The following is a 26180-nucleotide window of genomic DNA, read 5'->3' as shown; positions in this document are numbered from 1 at the left end:
GCCAAAAAGGGAGGGGAGGAAGTAATGTTCTGTACATAACAAATGAACAAAGCTTTCAAATACTGACCACCAGCACAGTCCCGTGTGGTTGGGGCTGCCACCCTAGAGTAGATGAGTCAGTTTAGATGGATAAAGAGACTCCAGACAAAAGACAAGCACTCTCTGGTAGCCCAGCTTTCTGTGTGCCGTTAATAAATAAAGCATGAGCAGCTCCAGACGTGGCTTTGCCATCTGGCCACAAAACAATGACAGAGACCACAGAGGGGAACCTTACACCACACCTACCAAACTACCTGGCTACCTCATCCCACCCCAGCGGCTGTGGACATAAGTGTGTTAACTTTATGCAACACGCCACTTTCAACATTACTGTGCCTGTATTTCCCCCTCAAACACCAGGCCTGTAATGCTAAAAAAAAAAAACTTTTTTGCCTAAAGTGCTATATCCTTTTGATGTGTAGATTCTTATAGGTTACACAGTATTACTCGAACTAGTCACAAATGAGAAACTGTATTCAACCAGAAATAAGACAAAAAGCCCTCCAACAGGTGGTCTGGCTCCCATAGTCCGGATTTCAAAATTACACCATCAGTTCGGGGCAAAGTCCTTCTAGAACAAAAATCTTTCCATGTGTCAACCATCTCAGTAAAACCTCCAGGCACTCATCCGGGCAGCATCATTTAAAATAACTTTAATATTAATGCCAAGAGAGACAAAATTTGCATGTATGGAATCACTAGTCAAATCTGATACATTGACTTTGATTCTAGCGTTACAAAGACAGTGAGATAGTGAGACTTTCTTTGTGAAAGTTCTCAGACATGCCTGGAACAATCTTCCTGCCAAGGATGAGAAACTCTTATTTACTGCACTTTGTATGGAGTTAACTGGTAGATAACATTTTGAAAACGTCATCTTGCTAAATCCACTGCCTCTAGTTTTCACACAGCTACTGGCTATAAAGGATATAATTGTGCCTGCTACAATTTCATACAACATACAAGCGCCTGAGTGTGTGAATGCACTTGAAACAAGAGAAGCTGTATGACTACACCTGCAACACAATGCACCATCATCAACATCAACCTACGTGCTTAAATGTAGGGCTACAGTATAATGATGGCAAACTACGACAGTCTAGAAGTGCTTCTTGGTACTCACATCCTTATTCCGAAATGTAATAGAGACATTTAATAACTGCCAAACAGTTGTCCTGATCTCAGTAGATAAATCAGGGATGGACTGGATTCAAAACCAAAATTGCATCTGAACGTAGGCTTCCTATAATGTTAATTTTGATGAGAACGTCTAAGAAACTGAATCCAGCTGTTTCAGAAGTAGGAGGTAAACCTTTACGTTACAGCGAGTTAGCTTGTCTGTAACCTGATAAGTTTCCTGGTTCTACAAATGTTTCCAGGAAGTGCAGTACAAACAGAAAAGAATAGAATAGAATAGAATAGAATAATCCTTTCATTGTCCCACAAGGGGAAATTTGGGTGTAACAGCAGCAAGAAAGACAAATACAAACAAACAGTACACAAGACACAAAACAGAAACGTACACAATTTTTACATATTTACATCAGGGACAATGGTTACCAAAAACAGAGTACTGTACTGTTATTAAGTTAAATAAAATTAAATACAAATAAGAGGCAAACCCTGGTTATAGTGTGAATAAGAAGAGAAAGAGTTTAGTTTCCAGTAACAACAAACAGAATTTTCTGGTTAACAGTGACTAGCATGTAGCTGCAAAGCATTGAAGATTTTTTTTAGCCTTTCCATTTTCATCTCCACTATTTTAGAGTTCAAAAAGTTTGACACAAATTTCTTTGTCTCCATGACTCCCGAGTACCATCGGGCTGCTTGACAATAGTGTTCTTATCTGGAGGACAGCACAAAGCAGGCTGCTTGTTAAGTGGTACCTGAGACTTTATCACTCACTAGATTCTGGGCAGAACCTTATGGGAGAGCTCTGTAACAACCAAACATGTACCAAGCACTAAGGTTCACAACAGGCTTTCCATAATAAATTTGACACACTTTACACTACTCGTGAAGCTCACAGCGAATATCCAGAGAAGAAGAGGAACTACCACCACCATCTGTCTGCCTGTTGATAAAGAAACTAGACAGGAAGGGCCAGGGCTTGCTGGTTAGAGGTGGTTGTCCCTTCGGAACAGAAGCAAGGAAACTGCTCATTAGTAAATAAAATGCAGATGGCATTATTATGTTAAACAGATGAAAAAACTACTAATTGTGATATACCTCCATGGCCACCCTAGTAAAGTCTTTACACACCGATATTATCACACTGCCATTTTTGCTGATGCAATAGCTTTCATGCATGACATGTCATAACCTGTCAAAACAAGAACAGTACAGGCTAACCATGCCAGGCCAGTAGCCATAACACACAAAAACTAGACACTTAAACTGGTACACCTAAATGAAATGCTCTTCTTCCTCCTGCACTCAGCCTGCTGAGAAAACTCTACCAGCTCACGTATTACATGTGCAGGCCCAAGTAGCATGGTGCTGATGAGTGAGGGAACCGGAGAAACAAAAAGGGAGGTGAGTAGAGTTTAGAGAAGCGGGAGGATGACTGCAACTGGAGCTGAATAATGTAAGGTAATGTGATCTCATGTAGCCACTGTAAACAAAGGCTTGGGTTTCCACTGCACCTGGCCTGCTAACCTGGGATACTACTTGGAAAAGAGAGTGGCAATGTTACATGTTCTGTAAACTCTGGAGTCTGGAGAAAGAGCCTGCGCAACATAATTCAAATGTTTATACAGAAAAAGAAAACAAAAAAACAATCCTTGACATTTATTCCAACAAAATTCCTAATTTTGTTTATTAAATGGTCAGAAATAACAGGAATGTTTCCTTATACTTTGCAAATAATTTTTAAACTTCCAGTGACAGAGTGGGGTCGAATCTCATTCATCATTTCATTATATTTTGTAGTAGTCAGGCTATCTTGTCATTTTTAAAGTGGTCTTAAAGAATAGTTATTTTCTTTGGACATTGGCTGCTTTTTTCCCCACTCAGTCCTTATAAAAGACCGAGTAACAGAGCAATGTGTTTATTTTTTATTTTGTTTATCACGCCATTGAACACTGACATCCAAATCATTTGATCACAAAAAAAGCACCTAATTCAAGGACTGAATCAGTGATATGTCCACACATAACAGTCAACTAAGCAATGAACTAACTAGTTTCATAGTTTGAAAAATGCAATTAAACAGTTTCACAGATATAAAAAGCATTTTTAAAGCATCAAGGTGATTCCCAAAGAGCTAAAAAGAAGAAGTGTCAGGCGGAAAAAACTGCAGCCATGACAACAGGTCTTGTGGAGTGAAGGATCTAAATGTGAAATTTTTGGAGGACGTCAGGAGAGACGTTAGTGTCTACAGCCATCTGTAAAACAGGAGGTTCTACCATGGTTTGTGGTTGCATTTGAGCCGGTGGTGTTGAGGATTTTCTCAAAATGGACGGATTTATGAAAAAGGAAAAGTACTGGCAAAATCTGATGCACCATGCAGCACTACCTGGAAATTACAAAACAGTGGCAGCTGCTTCATTTCTCAGTCTGACAACACACTGCAAATGGAGTAAAAGCAAATAGACAAACACGCAGTGGAACACTACCCGTCATGGATTGGTTCCCCCAGAGCCCAGACCTCAAAATTACTGCAGCAGTGTGGGATCATGTTGACGGACAATGGAGAAAAAGGCAGAAACATCCAAATAATCCTTCAGGAAGCCAGGACGTATTCCCGAAGACTACTTGTATAGTGATCACAAATTTTCCTGCTGTGGGCTCAATAACGTCTTATATTATCTTATCTTTTGACCAATTCAGGCTGTTGAAAAGTGGACTCAAGTTTAAAAGTTCAGAAGTTTGCCAGTCACAACTGCATTGAAAGCCTCTGGTCAGCTGCCAGCTTCCTCCAATAACCCATAATTCACTATATATTCAGTTTATATATGTCTTACAGGCCTCGGTATTTTTAAATGGCACAGAGATTTTTGCCTGGCTGCCATTGTTCTCCTTACACTCATATTTCAACAGAAAATAGACCCTTCGTTCCTATTCCACGTCACCACTTTGAAACGCTCACAATTCAAGGATGCAAAGGACAAATAATACATTGCTTGCATTTGTTCAAAGAAAGTAATCAATAATCACTAGCTGGGTGTTCTTTCTTTCCCAGCTACATATTCCCACTGGAAAAGCACTTGTTCTACATTGAAACTGGTCTGCATCCTCTGAATGGATCAAAGAGTTTATTCAAGTAGTAGAGTTTAGGAAAGAATGCTCATGAATAGAGTTGATTTAGTTTTGTATTTCTTACTTATTTATGCTTTTTATTGCGTTTTAAGGTGAAGGATGTCAGTGGGGCAGTTTGAGCTCTTGTTGGCAGAGGTGAGAACACATGTGAGTAGGGAGAGAACTCATTTCATAGAGTCGATCGACCCGGAGCAGCATCTAGCTGTGTGTCTGAGGTAAAACAGCATTACTCTACCATTTCCATCTCATTGTATAGTCCCTACTGGTGCAGGTTTTGAGCTATAGCGGACTTGTTCCCAAATGCAGTCTGATTGGTCAGATGTGGATTAGAAAAATGTCACAAAAATGTATTAAGATTAGGGGAGTCTCAAAAATTACTTTTAAAGTGAGAAACTTTTTCACAGATTTTACATGTCCGGTGTGCAAAGGTCTTTAGTTTTAGTTTTTGTTGTGGTGACATGGGTGGTAGTTATCCAACTGTAAGATGTAAGAAGTTGCACACAGTATAATATAGCAATACAAATTAGTTTATGGATGCAGCCGGCTAACAATATTTGCTTGTGTTAACTTATAACTTGGCACTCCACCCTTTCACCAGACTATATTGCACCCAGACTTAGCTTTGTAGATTTGGGTTTACATACTATTCACTCACAACAGTCACCACTATACTTAACTTTAACTTCAACATTACCAACTTCAATATTAGCAACATCTTTTACTCCCCAAAAGGCATCTAGGAACAGCTTCAGTAACTCTTTACAATTATTTCCATTTTGTTGTGTCACATAAAAAGCTGTTCAGTACTGACTCAGTACGGCCTGTGAAAGGACTCTTAATTAGTTTAAGCCACCTATTTGTAACAGAACTGACACCATCATTGTTTCTGTGGTTTCCTTGGTCCTTCTAAAGAGGAAGTAAAGCACTCTGCATCACAGCTTTACTGATAATGATGCTTTCAGACGCCACTACGGGGAATTCAAAAAGACACAGATGTTTGGTTAAGTATGAAAATGTTGTGTTGAAAATTTGTTTATACGTCTGCTTGACTCCATAAGCAACAAACAGCCTTAAAAGCATGTGCAGCAGTTCTGAGCTAGTGTTTACTGTACATTAACAAAGCGGTGAGATAACAGATGTTATGTGGAGGTGGATTAGCATGATGACCCACGTCTTTGATATAACTGCAAACCACTTTCCAAAGCAATTTTTTTTAATTATGAAGTGCATTTTTCCTCTTAATTCCAAGCAGAAGTCCATTTATTGTCCATTTATTTCAACTGAGGTTTGAAAAAAAAAAAAAGGACATGCAGAATGAAATCTATTTTTTGCCACCACTTAAGTAATCATTAGGAGATAATGCAGCTTAAGGCAAGAATTGATTTGAAACCACTGCACAACATTAGAGTACTCAGTAATAAAGTATTACTGGCAGTGAACACTTATTAAAGAAGACTGAAAGAGAATACTAACCCCCTTTAAGATGAATCTAGTGCTACACTGAAATAAACTAATGCCTGACTGAAAGTACAACACATTTAACATCATTAAATTCACAGAAACATAACATGAGTTCTGTGATTTATTAATAATTTAGAGCTGGATTCCTCAAATCACTGAATATGGCCCATTTCCCTACATCAATAAGGAATTAAATGTTCTATTATGGAAAATACCAGGAAAAGAATAAAGTCATTATATGTTAAATGCCATTTTTCCTTTAAAAAGTCCACTCACAGGCAACGTATCTCTGACCACTCATTTTTTGCATGTTTTAATTGTACTTGTTTAACCCCTCTGAGACTTTACTACTGAACAATGTCCTCGCTCTTACTTTGAAAGGTCAGTCTGCTAAATGGTGAGTTCCAGCCTTTCATGCCCTTCTCATGTTTCCCTCCCAGGTGGTTTGTGCTTCAGTTTGCAATTGAGGTGCAAACTGGCGCACATTTCAGGTGGATCAGGATGTTGTGTCAAACATTCATTATTAGTGCACCTGCACAGAAGTTAATGAGTGAAATTTGAACTTACTATATTAGCACACAGCAGAGGCCCTGACTCAGGGTGAAGAAGACACCAGTGCAGATGCCCAGCACTTAAAGAACTATCAGTGTAATTTATGGAAAAGCTAATAGTTTTATGGCTTCAGCTGGACCAGGGATGTCAAAAGTCCACTGCACAATGCTACTGACCTGGTTATGCTAGCCATTGTCACTGTCTGAAAAGGAACACCATCACAATCGCAGCACCAATGTAGAGGTTTTTCTGAGTAGTGTGCTCTGGAAAAGTTGCAAGCTCGTGCAGCACACCTCAAGCGCCAAATATAAATGCCCACGGTGTCACTAACCAATGCAGTGACTTAACATGGTGATGAGGAAGCTAAAGAGGCTCTTGTTTAAAAAAAAAAAAAAAAAAAAAAAAAGAATACACACCCATTCTGACAGATACATGGCCTACCAAACGTTCAATCTGAACCAGAGGCAGTGAGACTCTTTGTTGATAGAGGCAAGCTACATACAAGTGGGGCTTTCTGCAAAACACAAAAACTACAGACCCCATGCTAGGTTCAGGTGCTGTGATATGCTATCAAATGGGTCTACAAGCAAAAGAAGTGTTAACAGATGATACTGAGGGGCTATTTCTCACAGATATGAATCCAGGTGTGTCTTATAAGTTTGGCTTCTCTTTGAGGTAGCATTGTGTTGGAAAAGAGCTAATTATATATATTCCTAAGCTAATTGTATATTCCTTAAATTATCACATATACAAATATAGCAGTCTATCACTAATAGTACTTGCATGTATTAGTTATCTTAATTATTTATCTGTGGTACTAAATGCCATCTCAGCCCCTCCCTAATTTTTCCCCATCAGCCCTCCTCACCAGTGTGACAGGCAGCAGGATGGTGAGCAGAGCGATGTGATGCAGGACCAGCAGGAACTCCTTACGGACAAAGGAGTTTATGGTCCTCAGTGAATGCCGCTTGTAGTCCTCATGTCCTTTGATGTGGAAGCGGTAGTAGTGACTGAGGTACATGGCAAAGATGTCGTACGTCATGTAGGGGACACCGTACCAGATGACAAAGTAGGTGGCCAGCCAGTGCCTGAGGAAGACAAAATAAAATTGTTATCAGTGTCTACAACTAACAGCAGAATCACCCACAGGAATGCCTCTATCGAAAATGGATGACCATGATGTTCAAATAACTGAATACTCATTATTAAGAAGTTGAGCCTGCTATCACAATGCGGGTTTAAAAAAAAAAAAAAAAAAAAAAAAAAAAAAAGACCTTTCATGAGATGCAACTCGTTTTGACCAATTGCCTAGTTTACATGGTGATATGATACCTGAAAGTTTACACAGAGTGAGTTTTTTGACATTTTCTCCAGTGAATGATCTGAAAACACATTAAACATCCAGGGTATCAGTGTCTGTCTCCATTTCTCTACAACATAGACACAAAACTGAGGAAGTTTTGCCACTGAAACTATAATTTTACATGACACAGGCTAGTGAAATAAAAAAAAAGTGCTGAACAAGTACATTAATTTTACTTTTGTTTGTAACGGGTATTAAACTGATATGGCTAGATTTTAAAGTTTAAATCTTAAGTGTGTTTTTCAGACCTGAAAATGTTATATGACTGCACAGTTTGCTTAAGAAGCTATAGAAACTGAGGTATATTAAAAAAAAAAAAGAAAAAGTCAAATACAGACTCGTGCCTTTGCAGTCTGAGAGTCTGTAATGTGGAAAATATTCAGAATATAAAAGTAAAACTTTGCTTGGCTTTATAAAATTCAACAAAAAAAATCTTGCCTGATCCTAAGGGAGTCAGGTGGAAGGCTTTAAATGTTTTTTATGGAATGACCCGTGTATGTTTGATTTATTTATATAAAAATCATGAAAAAATCTTTACCAGAACTATAAAACCATATTAATCATTTACCAGTCTTACATTCACAGGTCACTTTGTTAGGAGCACCCATTTAGCTGCTCATTTACACAAATATCATGGCTGCAGTTCAGCACATTTATGGCTCTTTTCCACTCACACCAATTCAACTTGACTCTATCCGATATTTAAGTGATGACATATGAACCCTGTTTCTGGGACCAAACTACTCTATGTTTATTAAGGCTGTTGTGTTTTTAACATGTTTTAATGCTTTGTATCTTGTCCTATTTAATCTCAACAAGTCCTAAAAAGGGCAGTGATCACTGTCGGCCTCTCTTGGTTTTTATTATCACTGTTCATTTTAAAGCTCAAGTTTTAAAACCTTACAATGTAAGTACAGCCCAGCCCATGCAGCAGTATATTAATGACTAACCTCGTATTATGGATGGATTATCTCAGTTGTTCTCCTGACTGAAGTTTGGTCCGTTTACAGCATCCTGCCATGCGATTGCTTTTGTCCCTAACCTTCGGGAACCCTCGCATTAACTTTTATCAAGTGGAATAAAGTCAGAGTTCATCCTCAAGTGTGTTTATACTGCATTATGCTAACCATAGCTATGTAGCTAGCCACCACGTAGCAACCCTACAAATGTCACTGCTGTTTAGTTTCCTGTCTTCATTTATGTTGGAAGTGATAGCAGAGCTGTATATTTCAATTTTTTCAGAAATCCCCAAGTCAGAACGTAGTATATTATGTTTGGGTGGAAACTAGCAAGCTAACTTCCTGCTAACTTCTAACCCCATTAAATTTCATAAATTCTGTTTTCATGGATGCCTGGATGTTAAACGTAATTACCCAGTTGAGCAGCCACACTGATCATTTTATTAAAGATGAAAGAATTTAGACCGTTTTTAACTTTCAGTGATGTCAGTGTTCGTTTGACTTTGGGACCTGAAGTGGAGTTTGGACCCGGAAACGGCTAATGACGTCAGACTTAAAGACCAGATTCAACTCAGCCCAGTTTCAGTAATTACAATTGAGTGCCACCTCAATGTGGGTGGGGTTGTTATAGAAATGCGGCGTTAACTCAGGGAGCTTGGAATCCCAGTCGAGTAGGTACCAAAAAAAAAAAAGTGCCCAGTAACAGATACTACTACCTAAAGGAAAATCCTAGTTGATCCAAATGGAGTAGGAACGAAAGGTGATTTAACTGACTTTGTGGTGTAGTTATTGGTGCAATGGTGCGGGGGATATTTACTTGGAAGACTTTGGGCCCCTTAGTACCAATTGTGCACTGTTTTAACACCACAGCCCAGCTGAGTATTGCTGCTGACCATGTCCCATCCATTTACAACCACAACACACTAATTTTCCAGCAAAATCCAGGAAATCCAGCTGCTTCCAGCAAAATCAGATGCTGTGTCACAAAGCTCAAATGATCTCAAACTGGTGTCTTGAACATGCCATTGAGTTTATTGTAATCAAATGGCCTCCACAGTTTCCAGATCTGAATCCAATAGAGCACTTTTAGGATGTGGTGGAATAGTAGATTCACATCCTAGAAGTGCATCTGACAAATCTGCAGCAACTGTGTGATGTTATCATTTCATTATGGACCAACATCTTTGAGGAACGTTTCTGCTCTATTAGGTACACCTTTCTAATGCTGGGTTTAACCTTTACAGTGGGCAGTGAATATAGAACAGAAGGAGGCCTAGGCACTATCACAGCACAGTCCTAGAAAAAAACATGTAAAAAAAACAAAACAAGACATTTACTTTCAGTAGATTTAAATAAAAACCTGCACTTTTTTTAACCACCCTCTGTCCTGTGCAAAGCATCGGAAAGCTTTAAGACAAGCTTGTGTAAGTACAGTAAAATCAACAGCTTGGATAGCTCCAGTAGCCTAATGAGCACTGATTACTGTGATGGTTAATTATGTGGACAGAAAGGAGTGAAGCTGCAGGGTAAAGCTGAGCTACTGACCCCTGACCTCTCACTGGCTTCTCTAGCTTTTAAGGTCAGTGGATGGAGATTAAGAACAGTAAGGCACAACAAACAGCTTAGGGAGGAAGGAAGGCTACATGAGCTGATTCTGTAATGTATGTACTGTCTGTATTAAATAACACAAAAGAAAGCACTAGTCCCCCAGACATACATAAAACAGAACTGCCTGGTCTCTTGCTGTATAGGTTCTCATTGGTGTAACTCGCATAATAATAGAAGATAAATAAGAATTTCACCGTCCTCAGGTGCTTATGTTATTTTTGTTCTTATGCTCTGTTTGCCTACCTGTTTATTAGCACGATTATTTAAACAGATATGGACACATACATGTTAAACTTCTACAATGGCTCTGGTTTGACGGAGCTTAGAAATTATTAACTTTGTGAGCTGATCTGAATTCAGGCCTGGATCCAAGAATTCTTGGAAGGAATCTTTACCATTCCAAGATAGGGCATAATTAAACATTTTGTCTTTACTCATTTTTAGAATGGTGGTCATCTCCAGCCTTGGTGGCGGTATGCAGGACTGCTCAGACTGTTTCAGCAATAACAACAAGAAAAGCACTGGCCTTCTCATTTGCACCACTAAATGAAGCTTTGTTTATTATAGATTACAACAAAGAAATGGCTTTCAAGGCAGCCCTATAGCTCAGTGTATTCCTAATTTTGTTTGTCTCTCAAATATAAAGTATAGAAAATATTGTTAAATGAGGGAAAAAGCACAAGTAATTAGATACACAGTGTTTGCCAGATCATATTAACCACTTTATTTGGAGCTAATGTTAGAGTCTGGCGAATCAGGTGCGTTTGAGCTACTTTAGTGGTTCTACTGCAGTTTATACAGTGAACACCACCATTTCTGCAACTTAACCACTAAAGGCTAAAAGAAGAGACAGGTTGCGATGGAGAATTAGAGTATTTGTGGGTCTAACTCTGGAGTATAAGCCCCCGGGTTGAGCGCACGTCACAGGACAGCAGAACTGAGCAGCGTTGTGGAGGAATTAAGCTCTGTGGGTGATTTGGAGTGGGGGGGCGCAAGAGATTAGCAGTCTGAAACTGGGACTGCCAGGGTCTGGTCGCTGACTCAGTGAAGGATTAATAGGCTGGCATTAACCTAGCGTCACACTTTCCTCAGCTGCACAGAGTGGCCAGTGCTAACGCTAACAGTAACTCATTGCCAGCTGGCTGATGTGGAGGCAGCATGAAAGCAGCTGGTTCAATAAGAGAAACGGGCAGACTGCTGCCCAAGGAAAGATACTGACCTATCAATCACAAAGGAAGTTAGTCTGAAAATCTTTAACATTACATGACTGCTTGCATCATATTCAGCAGCAGGGGGAGTGTTTCATGCTATAATCGCAGCGTAGGTACCAGATCTTCTGATTTATAACCAATTCCCAATAAAATAAAACCATTTAAATATGTGCTGATGAGGCTCTGGTGCAACAACCCCTCCGACATCACAGATTAGCGCATTTAGTCTTCAGACGCTTTGCTGAATGAGCAGAGCCGTTAAAGGTAAGAGCTATCACTCAGATGGGATGCAACAAAAAGTCCTCTTAACATTTCTGCTTAACCCTCAGGACAGCAATGCTGCTTCTATTTCCTGGATGACAAGCTTGCAGTTTCCCAGTTACACTAAAACACCCAAATAATGGACTTTATATCTTTGACCTAAAAACAGGAAGAAGAAATCTCAGCAGCTAAGGTTATGTTAATGATAGGATGTTGTATCGCTAACAGTCAAGTGAGCAGGCAGCCACAGATTAACTAAAAACGGCTGCGAAAAAAACCCAAAAACTTAAAAGCACCTATAAGTTAAGTGGGCCAAAAGGAAAAATACTACCTAATACAATCTAGAATTGACAGGACAAGGAACAGTAACCGCAGGAGAAGAGGAGACAAACAGGTCTCTGAATAAAGCGAGGAGGAGCGTGTCGATCAATTTATTTTAATAGTGGAGTATGCAAGTTCACACTTTAGACTGTTTGTGTGTGTGAAGAACGTGAAGAATTAACAGCACGAATGTTATGTCAAAGACTTCAGCGAACTGTGTTAGGGCCGAGTGATTATTCGCATTTTCACCTCACAAGCACGCCGAGATTGTGTAGCTTCTAAGACAGATTAAGCAACTTTGTTCACTGTTAGCAGGCTGTGACTAACATTTATGTTTGAGTCAGTGAATCAAAATTGAGGCCCGAGTCTTTGGAATAACAGATCCCACCAAAGGGAGGCCCAGGAAGCATAGCTGCTGCTTTCATGTGTTACCAGTGATAACCAATGTTTCACTAAAGGGGTTATTTACATGAAGTCTCACCTGTCATTAATGACGTTGCCGCAGCACGATGACACGACAACAGCTCCTGCTGTGGTTGCCATGGCAGCATGGATAGAGGACACCAGCCTGCAAAAAGGGAGAACATCGTCACTTATGCACTGGATGGCTGTAACATGTAATAGAAACTTCAGTGAAGCTGATAAAAGTAATATATGTTCAGATATTTATTGTCCCGATTGTGCCTTTAGAAATCTGTTTAATCTCAATATGGCCAGCACCCCAGAAGGAAAACAAAACTTCTTTGAAGTATCTTAATGTTGTTCTGCTGGCCCTGTTAGTCCAAAACTTTAATTCCTTGGTTTATGATCAACATAGCCATCAGTTCAGCTGCACTTTGTTTTTAGCACTAATAGGCAATTGTTAACCTGCCAATATATTAACACACAGCTGAGCCCAGGGGTTTTTGTGAGTCACCAGAGGCCTTTGGGGTTGATGAAGCACAAGTGAGGTCTGCATATAGTTTATGCATGACTACATTACGAGGGTTATGCATTATCCTGTTGGTGCTAGCCAAAATATTTTTATTACATTTTTGGTGAGGTTTCATCCCTTGCCCAGAAGGAGGACCACCAGAACAATTGTGTACACACAGGAAGCTTTCTAGCTGACGGTTAGTTGCTGGCGGACCTTCCAGGCTCCAGTTTTCTGTGTAACCCTGTAACCCCAACTTGCTGTGAACTGCTTACTTAGTGGACCCTCCTTGACCCCAGAAATACACCAGGCCTGCATCAAAGCCAGAGATCATCACATCCACTCAAGCCAAGCCAATGCTTGCAACTTCACACGGCGGTGTGTTTCAGAAGGGCATTCATGACACTTAAATTGGCACTGTGTTTGTCTTTAACAAAACCCAAGTCAAGCTGCAGAGCAGGTAAGGAGGTCAGGAAGTCAGACACAGCCATAGTTTTTCAAACAAAACCCTTGTACAGACACAATGCCAAAGATACTGCCTGATATGTCTAATAACAGTTTCATAACAGCAGATATGGTGATAATTCTGATCTTAAACAGCCAATCAACAGGTGACAGTTTCACATGTGTGGCAGCAGACATATCTATATGTTATCATAGCAAAGATACATGGAAGTATGCTTATGGAATTTCTTCACCAACTATTGGATAAGGTGTATTACTATAGCAACTGTTCAGTCCTGTTGGCTACAGAGCTTGATTGCGTCAGCCGTCTGGATTGAGCCACTAATGAAGCCAAAAAGCAGCAGTGTCATTAAGTAAAACCTACATGGATAAAAAGTTTCAAAAACTTATTCTGGGGAAATTTCAGCATACTTGTGAAATGGTTTTGAGATTTAATTGGTTACCACTGAAAATGAAGTTATGTCTCTCCCGGGGCTCAACACTAATTACCTAAAGAACTGCCCAGAGGTGCTGCCAAGATGACTGCCTAGTGCCAAGACTTGTTTCTATACGCACTTTGCTTAGAAGATTACACCAGTGTAATACAAAAGTTAACATTTGTGTTACTACACTCCCTGTTATTATCATCATCTAGTTTTAAAGTTTGATCTTTGCTACAATTATGAATAAACTCAAAATAAAAAAGGCAGGCGTTGGCTTAGTTTTTTGTGATGCCATGTGGGAAATTATTGGGTCAAATAAAATTCACTCAGATCTGAGCTGGTAAAACTGAATGCTACAAGAAAATTTAACAAATTACTTCAATCCAAGCCAAGTCAAATTATGCGTGTTTTCAATGTGATTAATAGCTCTAGGACAGGGCAAAGCCCAACAAATACAGGTCAGTTTTACACAAGTGCTGCTTCAGGTGAGCCGCTTAAGATCAGTGTACCGTGATGGGATTAGCAGTACTTGGCTTCAACTTTCCTCATCTATAAACAGACCTGTGACATAGGAGAACTTGGTACATCTTTATTTGAAGTGTCACTTGGAGTGGAGTGGAGAAAGGCATGCACAACATTCACCGGCCTCGCACCTATGAAACAAGTAACTCCTACACTGAGATCTGACTTGTGTTTTATAATTATTTGCTTACGTTTATAGCAACTTCATTACAAAATTATTTTTAATAAATAGTGGCTGTGATGTTGTGACCTTGATGAGTGAACAATCACAGAGAAATAGATTTTTTTCTCTTGGTTCAACAGATTTATTTTGTCTAATTTAAACAGAAAGCTGGATTATTTCACCAATTAAATTTTTGTGTGTGGGTTGTTTTTTTTTTTTCTTTTCAAACTATGAATGACTTTTGCTCAGAGAAGCTCGTTCCCTGGATGCTCTCCAACTTGGCAGCACTGACACTAAGCTGCTTTGAAATGACAAAACATGTCCTTTATTCCCCAGCAGTCACTGCGGCCATGACAGACAGCCGCCCATCTAACACAGCGTATTGTTGACTGATTTTCCCAATGGGTCTGTTTTTCATCTCCACCTACTCATCAGGAGACAAACACATACTACCAGGCTATGTGTGTTTTGTCTGCCTATGTTTTCCCCCCACCACCCAACAGACGGTATGTACACAGGAAACACATGAACTGTAACTTGTTACAGTTACATAACCCATGTTATGAGTTTTCCAGCTGATCAAATCATGTATTTACAGCAGGTGCAAACAATACGAGACGCAAAAGTCCAAATAAATAAATAATAAAGCAGCTAAATAAGGGAAAAAAGAAGCTGAGATGGTGTGCATGTAGGGCTGAGCGATATGGCCTAAAATTCATATCGCGGTATAATTTGAAGCACGTGCGGTAACGATATATATCGCGATATATTGTTTTCTTCTGTATAACATATTTTCCACACTATAAGGCACACTTAAAATCCTTTAATTTTCTCAAAAATCGAGAGTGCGCCTTATGTATGAATTCTGGTTGTGCTTACTGACCTCGAACCGATTTTGGCGTGCAGAAATCTGTTAAAAAATGTTTTGATGGATTGTCAGAGCATTACGGCTGCCATAGTGAGGAGCTTCGCGGAGTAATCTGGGTCCAAAACTCAGTCTGCTTCAGGTCAAAGTCAAATGAACACAAAGAGTTAAAAACGGTCTAAATTCTTTCTTTAATAAAATGATCAGCGTTGCTGCTTTACCAGGTGTAACAATTAAGTTTAACATCCATGCATCCATGAAAACAGAATTTATTAAATTTAACGGAGTTAGAAGTTAACAGGAGGTTAGCTCGCTAGTTTACACCTAAACATGACATACCATGTTCTGACAGAGAGATTTTTGAAACCAAGTAAAACGTACAGCTCTGCTACCACTTCCAACATAAATGAAGACAGGAAACTAAACAGCAGTGGCGTTTGCAGGGTTACTGAAGTTGGACTACCTGGTATGTAATGTTGTGCTACGTGATTGCTAGCGACACAGCTATGTTAGCATAACATTAGCACAGTGAAGCTGGAGGATGAATGCCAACTTTTTTTCCACTCGATAAAAGTTAATGTGAGGGATTCTGGTGGTTAGGGACAAATGCAATCGCATAGCAGGATGCTATACATGGGGCAAACTTCAGTCAGGAGAACAACTGAGATTATTCATCCACAATACAAGGTTAGTTATTAATATACTGCAACAATATGGGAATAGAACAGCTACGAGTAGGGCTGCTCAATTAATCTCATTTTAATCACGATTATGATCTGGGCTTTCAACGATCATCAAAAATGACTGAGCCGATTATTAGCACCTCCCTCGTGCTTTACTCTCGCGCTGCTCCGTGTGGCAAATCGAGCGCACCTCTCTGCATTTCGAACACCCGTCACAACAATTAAGAGGACCCGAGGGAAGCTCGGAAAGCTAAGCAGAAGTTATTTGGAGAGGAGAGTGACTGCTATTGGTTGAAAAGAGAGGTAAAAAAAACTTCAGTGGTGTGGAAACATTATGGGTTCGCCGGAGTCAGACGTGGATCAAGTAGACCTAGTGTGTAAACTTTGCTATGGTGTCGTAGCTGCACCACAGAGCAACACTGCAAAGTTCACTAAACATAGATGTTTACATTTTTCATTTATTTCTTATATCGCAAACATTTGCACTGTTATCAGTATTTGCACACTATTTTTTATTTTTTTTTAAAGTCATTATTCAATACATTGTTATTGTTAACCCTTTAAAGCCGGACAGAGCAGCACGCTCCGTTTTGCGTAACTATTTTTAAATCCCTGTAGAACCGGAACCGTGTAAGCTAGCGCAATAATTTGTTTTGCATATGAAACCGGAGGAGTTGTACTTACATCTTATGCCATCAGCTTGTCCTAGGTCACGGTTTCCTTCCACATAAAGCTTTGCAAAAATTGCATAAAAGGGCTTTCAGGAACAAAAACATAATATTCCAGAAACACGCTTTGCCGATCTGACCAGCTGTTCATAACACTTCCCACATTGAAAAAAAACTTCAACATGAACTATCGCATGTCCGCCATTTCCTGCCCGAAACCGGAAGTGACGTCATTTTCGCGGAAAATATAGTTTTACTTGTAGGCCTTAAAAGCCTATACTGGTGTTTTTATAAGTCATGTTTGACTTTTTCTGAATAGTTTCTGTGATGCTTAGAACTCGAATTGCACTGCTGGAAGTAGTTTATTTTGATGCACATGCTGTTTTCTTTGCAAATTTGCATCACAGGATTGTTTTTCGTTTTTCCTGCAGTGTATATAAAAATTGCTGTATCTCCAAAATAAAACTATGAAGACACTCAAAATAAATTTCCTGTTGTTGTAAACAATTTTTTGCAATTTTTTTGGTATTTAAAGTTTTGAGGGATAAACCTCTTAAATTTTTCCAAGTAGAAATATATGTAAAAAAAAACAAAAACGATTTTTAATTTTTTTGTAGTTTATTGCACTTTTTTGCAATTGATGTAGTTACTATGGACTTAATGCATACATATTATTAAAATATGGGCTATAACAGTTGTATTGATGTATAGCAACTTGAAATGCTCCCAAAAATGGCACTACAGCATGTAAAAAAAATAATATAAGCTCTGGCGGACTTGGTTCTATGGTAGGTCTTAAAGGGTTAAATAAATATCGTCAAATAATCGAGATCTCTATTTCAGTGAAAATAATCGTGATTATCATTTTTGCCATAATCAAGCAGCCCTAGCTGCGAGAGAATTCAACATTAATGAATCAACGTTACGGAAGTGGAGGAAGCGCAGTTTTTGGCTTTCCCCATATTTTAAAAGTGCTTCATCTCTTTGCTATGACTGTCGCCCGGCATAATTTGCAGATGATAATGGTTGTAGCCGCTGCGATGCTTTCGACCAAAACAGGCGCAGCTTGATGACATCATCAACATGCGCTATCGGTAATTTATATCGTTTCTATTGCCCACCCCTATGTGCATGTGAAATGTACTTAAGGAAAAAGAACATTTTATTATTTTTTTAATTTTTTTTATTTATGGTTTTAATATTATTAAAGTATCCTTCACATCATTGCGAAAATTAATAACACTGAAATACTGTTGAACTGCACTTTTATTTGACACCCAGTTGTTGAAATCGTCTCTAACTGGACCTCCTTAAATTGAATATCTTGTGAAGCTACAAGTGGGATAATTACTTAGCCCTTGTAAATAATAGATGAGAGGCTTGAGCGAACTACCAAGGAAAATGATTACATATTTCTTGAGAACTGGGGTACTTAACACTGCACAAATTCTTGGCTATGGACTTTTCATTTTCAATTTTCCAGCAAAGATTAATCACATGTACATATATTAACAGTAATTATATTGAGGTATGGCAAAGATCTAGTCTTTACTAATGCAGTGTTATAGAGTTTACTAAGATTTATTGACTAATTTAATTATTTATCCGTTAAGATATAAGTCAGCTGACTGTTTAACCAAGCTTATTGGTTTCTCATAAACTCCTTCAGTTTCCAAAGGCAAACAAACACTAAAACCATCAAGCCATGGCTGTTCTCCCAGGTGTTACAATAAAGTTTAACATAAAGGCATGCATGAAAAATGGGATTTACAAAGTCTATCTGATTTAGAAGTTAGTAGTTTAAGGCTAACAAGTTGACATCTTAAGATGATATACTGGTTCTGTCCAAAGTATTTCTGTGAGGGGAAAAAAGCAGTTACTGACAATAATACTCGAATGGTTTAAGGTGGAGTAGTTGACAAAAATATCTTCTGCATTGTGTCCAGCTACAGAATTAAGCTTAGGTTAATACAAACTGTAAGATGAGGGACAAACTGTTGTTACTCTATAAAAGTCCCTGCTAACGCTTTCATAATGGGCCAACAGAAAGTCTGAGATGAGCTCAGTAATAACATAAGGCTAGTTATTAATATGTTGCTGCATGAATCCTGAACCTCACCAGAACTGTCAGATTTATCCAGACAGCTCCCCAGCAACTTCAAACAGAAGAGTTCGCCCTTATATCAGAAATATATCGATTCTCCTTTTCCTCTCAAAAACACTTTGCTATTTCTGGAGAGAAACGCTGAAACCTGCACTTACACTGTTCCATTAGTTTACTACTAATTTCTAAACCTGATGCTTTGGGTAGATAAGATTTGTTAGTACTGAAATGAACTGGCTGAGTCTTGGTTTATTAATTAGCTCTTTGCCAGTAAGCCATCCACAGAACCTTCTACTCCCATTTGAACATTTGTGCAATAGCAACCTTATGCTAGTCGACTTAGTAATGTATAGGATCAGAAACAGTTCCTCAGAATGAGTCACATCATCAGAAAAGTGTTAACAGAGGTCAAAGTCAAGGGCCTTTTTATCCATAGACTTCTACAGGACTTTTCTGCATCCACAAGTATCATCTCTGGTTGCCTTTAAAAAGAGTACTTTTCAGAAGCTACGTCATTTGTTTTAAGTGGATGAAGTTGAAAAGGGAAGCAAAAAATGCCATTCGTGCATTTTTTTGGGGTCATGATTATGATGATAGCACACCTTTTAACGTGAATTGATAGCGAGTTCCCATAGATCCACCAAGGTATTACACATACAGCCACAAACAGTGTTGGGGAGTAAGGGAATACATGTACCGCCGTTACGTATTTAAAATACAAAATATGAGTAACTGTATTCCGTTACAGTTACCGTTTAAAAAGGTGGTATTCAGAATACAGTTACTTTGTTGAAATAAATGGATTACACTGCGGTACTTTCCTGTTTCATATTGTCGCGGGTGAGGACTGTGGGTTTTGTTTGACAGCTACGTTCTGTTGTTCCAGGCGGCAGCGTTATGGTTGCCATGGTTACAGGGCGACGGTCTCTCTCTCTCTCTCTCTCTCTCTCTGCGACTGTGTGTTTCCTGGGTGAGAGAGCGCCTTTTCGTTGTTGTTGTTGTGCTAAGCTAACAGGCAGAATGCTACAAGCATAGCTCTAAAGAATGTAGCATCATGGGCAGTGTAGTCCGTGTTGCAGGGAGAATGGACTGCCATACACGTTATGGGTCTGTGAGCGCGAGGAGGGAGAAAAAGGGGAGTGGAAAGGTACGAGTTGTCATCGAGGAAAAACGGGAGCTGGAAGCATGTAAATATAATAATAACCACTTCAGCCAAGAAGAGTGCCTGACGAGCCCAGTTGTAAGTAAGCTATTAAGACTCGACTGTACACCGTGTTCGTGTTTTCCTCCGAAAACAATAAGTTCCGTTGGAGCAGTCTTTCAACGCCTCTCTCTGTCTCTCGCAAGAAAAGTTGACCCACACAACAAAGTAAAGCTATTTTTCGGCTACGAGCCGACAGGGACGTATTAGTCAGAGGTCCCTTTACTACAGTTCGGAGTTGCAGACCTTCAGTAATAGTAATAAATCACAGCAATAGTACATTCATGTTGTTGTAAAAAGCATGATAATATATTAAGTAATCCAAAGTATTCAGAATACGTTACTGTCATTGAGTAACGTAATGGAATACGTTACAGAATACATTTTGGGGCATGTATTCTGTATTCTGTAATGGAATACATTTTAAAAGTAACCTTCCCAACTCTGGCCACAAAGCACCAAACTCTCTTAGTCTGAGTGAGTAAGTGATTACAGTTTGCACTCAGACATACTCAGGCTAGTTTCGAAGGTCAAAAGACTGCTTTCTTTCTTTTTTTTTTTTTTTTTTTTTTTTTTTAAACAGTGCACTCACAAATGGCAGTGCTGAGAAACAAAGAGTATTTGTGGTTTCCTGCTTGAACCTGTAGTCAGCTCAAACCAAGGTTTACGGCGGGGGACCACAGCAATGATACCGGCATCAGCAAGTGAACAATAGCCATGTGACACGCAAGTACAAAAACCACAGGTCTGAGCTAGGAAAACTTAACAGGCCGCCTTCTCTCTTTCCCCCACAAACTCAATCCCCTCACACCGGCTTTACGGCCTTCTAAGGCTGTATGGTCTCATACTCTGTCACAAGACTCAGTTCATACAGCCAATTCATTGTGTGTCCGCCAATAACCCCCTCTCTCCCCCCTGCAGCTGAAAAGTTGAGTTCGACGGGGTGAGGAGCGTGCAGTGGGGAAAAAGGGGAAGAATTCTTTGTTGCCTTGTTCGGTAATGTTGTCTTTTCTTCCCTACTGTGTCAGGCCAGCGAACAACCTCAGCTTCCCTTTCAGTGTTACCAGGTCTTCACACTGACTGTTTTGTTACACATGGACTACTTGCTCTTTCGTGTTCCGTCTCGTGCTCTCTCTCTCTCTCTCCCCCACACACACACAGTGTCTGACAGCAAGAAGTGGTGTTTTTGTTCCTCTAGTAAATGGGCTACGTAATGTGTAGGTCCATGGGCACTGCAGCAGAGCAAAAGAAAGTGACAGCAGAACCAAAAAAAGCAAACAGGGTAAAGTGCATTTCATGGCAAGAAGGAACTCTCCCACTCTTCCATCAGAACCCCTTGATTGTATAAATGGATGCTGGAATGTCACTGGCTGCGTATATGGGAAATCTTGAGTTTGAGCCAGGAGAGCAGCACATTTCCTGGTGGCTTGACGGTCATTTTGGTCAGCCACTTGATATGCAAACATTTAAGCACTGTGCCAAATCTAGACATTACAGGTATGCACTTGTTCTGATAACATCTCCCCCTCTCTTTCCAAATAAACTCCTAGTGACAACTATCACACATATTGCAGGGGCAAAATAAGACTTGTTGTTTGGCATTAAATTCCAGTAAACAGCTTGCCACAAGCCTTAGTAACTCAAGTTTGTGTGCTTAATTATATTGTATCCTCCCTTGGAGAAATAAATGGGGGCGCATATGGGTTGTGTTGATTGGCGCAGACTGACTCCAACTGTAATGTGCTGCCTATCTGTCTGAATTCATACATTTGCAAACCTTCACAAATCTATCCAAGAGTGACTCCAGTCTAGACAGGTAAGACCCCAGTTGTGCGGAAACAGGCAACATGTGTAACCAAAAGTTGCCACCGAGAGGTTGATGGTGCTGCAATCAGTTGCTGAGAGCAAAAATTCAATTCAATAACCAGGCAACCGCTGATTTTCTTCTAGTCTTGAGGTTTCATTATTTGCCATTTTTTCTCTAGTGTGACTGAGACTTAGGTGAGTTAAAATGCTTCAACTAGAGAAAAAAAGTTACATCCTACGGGAACATGTCCATGTGTATATACACCCCATGGGCATGTGCCTTGCAGCACACAACAGGAGTTTTACCTGCACCTTTTCGCACAGGACATATGGGAAAAGTGGTATATTAAAGCTCATGTCTGATTGTAGGTCATAGTCAGCAAATGTTTGATCCATGTCTTTGTCCAGTAATGTCACGAAAAGTTCAGCCCCGCATGTGTTAAATCAGCTAACAGAGATGAGAGGGAAAGCGAGAAGCTGGAGGTAAACAACAGAAGGAACTGGAGTCCCCGCTGAGCTCTAAAATCACCCCGATGCCGAGATGATCATATCTTCCACACTTATTCCATTAACTTGTATTTACAGTTAAAATAAAGCTAACTGTTTTGTGTTAACACACACAAATCCTTCAGGTGTCCAATTTATGCTACTTGGAAGCCTGTGATACAAAGCATGGTACAGGCAGAAGATGTAGACATTAAAGGCCAGTTTAGTGGTTGAGGGCGAGCAGTCTGACAGCCTGCAGGCACTGTGGCTTGTAAGAACGATGTTTTCCGATAGCTGAGCATTTGTAAATTAGCAGAAGCGTTATTCGGCAGTAGGCTTCGGTGTATTTCAGTGCATAGCTAACTCAGCAGTCGGCCCTGACCAGAGCTCAGAAGAGGATTAGCTAGAGTGACAGCTTACAAATGAGCGCTGAACTGAACTGTGCAAATGTGAGCAAGTCACACTGATGCCCCCCCCCAAACACATTTATAATTAATACTAATGAGATCCAAAGTTAAAAACGTTTCTAATGTAATGATTTTATCGTTCATTCACGTGGCTTGTTCAACTCTAATAAAAAATGTAACTTCCTGGGATTTCTCTGTGACTACTTATTGGAGTGAAAGTACTAGAACTGAACTGACGCTGCATAGTTGTGGTTGGCTGATATCAGTAGATAAGCATTATTCTAAGGTGTAATGAATGGGAAACTGATGTAATTAAGGATTGTTTTCTACTCCCCCCAATTTTTTATTTTTTAATTTGAAAACTGCGCTATTGTTTTTAAGAAACTAGATGCCATTTAAAAGCTAGACTGTATATGAAAGATGGATGTGGCAACTGAAATGTTTTTGAAGACTCAAGCTAAGCATTTTAAACCAGAGTTATTATAAAAACTAAACCAAAAAGAAGTGAAAAAGCATTTTAATTTAATTAAATAGAGGTAAAAACTAAAGTCACTTTTTAGACCCAGAAGCTAAATCTAGTATTTATAAACAGTCTATGAATACTGTCTAACACAGTGGTCCTCAACCTTTTTTGCACCACGGACCGGTCTTTAAGGTGTCACAGATAAATACAACAAAATAAAATGATACGACCGAGACAAAAACGGTTGTATTTTGTAAATATAATAATAAATGCAAATTCACTGTGTAACTTTTTTAGTGGCGTCCTCCTGAAATGCGCCAACAAAATTGAGAGTAACATTCTCCGCTCTGCCACTTAATGTTCTCTGGTCGCTATGGTAACAGTCCGTGGCCTGGGGGTTTGGGACCACTGGTCTAACCTATTCTGTTGCATATGCTGCATAAAATAGCACTATCCGGTCTTAAAGTCTGATGTTATTAGTCATGTTTGGACCCAAACTCTGCTGCAGGTCCCAAAGTCAAACGAACAATGCGGCATCACTGAGAGTTGAAAAACCGTCTAAATTCTTCAATCTGTAAAAATATGTTGGCTGCTTTACCAGGTGTAAAAATTAAGTTACCAGGCATCCATGAAAACAGAATTTATTAAATTTAACAGAGTTAGAAGTTAGCAGGGAGTTAGCTCGCTAGTTTCCATCTCAATATAATATACCATGACAGAGATTCCTGAAAAAAAATTAAGACGTACAGCCCTGCTAACACTTCCGATATATAAATGAAGTCAGGGAAGTAAACAGCAGTGACGTTTGTAGGGTTACTGAAGTTGGGCTAGCTGGTATATAATGATGTGGTACATGATCGCTAGCGACACAGCAATGTTAGCATAACATAAACACAGTGAAGCTAGAGGATGAACACTAACGTTTTTCCACTCAAAAGTTAAGTTGAGGGTTCCAGATGGTTAGGGACAAAAGAAATCGCATGGCAGGATGTTATAAACAGACCAAACTTCAGTCAGGAGAACAACTGAGATAATCAATCCACAATACGAGGTTAGTCATTAATTTACTGCTGCATGAGCTGGGCTGTAGTTACTACGTATGGTTTTAAAAACAGAGCTTTAAAACGAATAGCGGTAATAAAAACCAAGAGAGGAAGACCGTGATCACTGACTGTTTTTAGGACTTGTTGAGATTAAATAGGACAAGATACAATCATTTTGACATCTATGATTATTATTCCTTACATTGAGGTAAAAATAATTATTCTTTCACTGATAAATTAGCAAACTGCAGCAAAAAAAGTAGACAAATGTTTAGGAGGACTTGACAGTGCTAGTTGTGGGCTGCCAAGCTACATGTAGTTACATCTCCAGCGAAGTGCATAGTGTAGGTTATGTCGTAGGGTTTCCATGGGTTTGCGTATCTACACCAGTGACTTGAGACAGAAGCATAAATCCTTGTAAGGCAAAAGTAATGTAACAAATAGTATAACAAATTATTTTCTTCAGAGAGATGTATTATGTATGGAGAAACCTTTTTTCTAATTGCTGCATAGTGGACAGCTTTCTGTATTGAGCAAAAAGAAACTCATCTCATCGATCAGCGGATATTACAGTCACACTGTAGTTAGGACCATTTTATATATGCTCTGGTCAAAAGCTAACATGCAATCATTATGGGGATGAAATTCATGATAAATTTGAGCTTTTAATGATTTCCTTGAACGCTACTTTTTCCAGGGTGCAATGACTGCACAGCATACATCTTTAGGGACTTTAGAAAACAAAAGCTGGGTGAACAAGTCTGAATTAATTTTGGATTTTCTCTAATCCACACAGGGTCAAAAGTATACATACATCCCCACATGGTTAAATGTCACCTTAGGAAGGTGCACATCAACCAGATGTTTTTGGTAGGCATCAACAAGATTCTGGTATAATTCTGGCTAAATATTTGATCCCTCTTTTTGGAAGAATTGGGAGTTGATTTAAATTGATTGGTTTCCTGGCACTGACCCGGCTTTTAGGCATAGTCCACAGATTTTCATTAGGGCTGAGGTTTATCTTTGGGAAGGCTATTCTAGCAGCTTCATGTTCACCTCCTTTATCTATCCCAAACCATTTTTGATACGTGTTTGGGATCATTGTCCTATTGGAAAACCCAACTGTGTCCAAGTTTCAACTGTCTAGCAGTTGGTTTGAGGTGACATTGAAGAATTTGTAGATAAACCTCCGTCATTATTATTACATTATTACCAGTACCACTGGCAGCAAAACAGCCCCAAAGCATGATGCTACCACCGCTACCGTGATTGACAGATGTTAGTGTTCCTAGGCTGGAATGCGTCACCTTTAAGGCCCCAGTACAGGGCTTTGGAGCGTGATGTCACGGGGGTGGGCGTGGACAGGATTTTGGCCTGATCCGCCATTTTCCGGGTCCAAACAAAGCACAAGCGAAAAAGGACCGAAGGCACACACAACAGCCAGGATTCGTACTTGCTGTGTGGTCGGCTGCAATGTTCGATCGCTGGAAAAAGCTTAAAAAGGGTTTGTCTTTTTATTCTTTCCCAACCTGGAAGCAACATGAGGGAGCTTATATGGTGGACCTTACAAAACGAAGGCATCTAGCCTGGATAGCAGCCGTGAGACGAGCTGTTATCCAGTTCGCTTCCATCTCCAGATATCTGTTGGTGTGCTCCAGACATTTTCACTCCGGTAAGTTCTATATATGTACATATCACTCTTTATAGCTTAATAATATTATTGTTGGGGCTCTCGGAGGTTATAGAAATTGCGAACAAACATAGAATTGAGTGACTGTGCAGACATACGTGCTATGTAACGATTCGCTAATTATTTCGCACAACTGTAGGGAAGCCTGCCTATGAAATGGATCAAACAAATCCAGACTGGGTACCAACGTTACACAGGGGGCACTCCGAAATCCGAACGTGAGAGTTAGGGTTAGGGTTAACAA

The 26180-nt window shown here is 39.6% G+C and overlaps 1 protein-coding gene across 2 annotated transcripts in view; it reads right to left on the bottom strand.

Annotated features, from left to right (window-relative positions):
• Positions 1 to 26180, bottom strand: part of tlcd3a (TLC domain containing 3A) — a 50344-nt gene that overhangs the window by 21427 nt on the left and 2737 nt on the right. For both annotated transcript variants that reach the window (XM_004551210.3, XM_076889413.1), the window contains exons 2-3: positions 12517 to 12603; positions 7181 to 7400 (exon numbers count right to left, since the gene is read on the bottom strand). In XM_004551210.3, the coding sequence (XP_004551267.1) occupies positions 7181 to 7400; positions 12517 to 12603 (307 nt within the window). The remainder of the gene's footprint in view (positions 1 to 7180; positions 7401 to 12516; positions 12604 to 26180) is intronic.

Source organism: Maylandia zebra, linkage group LG10 (genome assembly GCF_041146795.1).
Source record: "Maylandia zebra isolate NMK-2024a linkage group LG10, Mzebra_GT3a, whole genome shotgun sequence".
NCBI lineage: Eukaryota > Metazoa > Chordata > Actinopteri > Cichliformes > Cichlidae > Maylandia > Maylandia zebra.
Note: the sequence above shows the minus strand (reverse complement) of the source record. Positions and strands in the feature narration are given on the sequence as shown.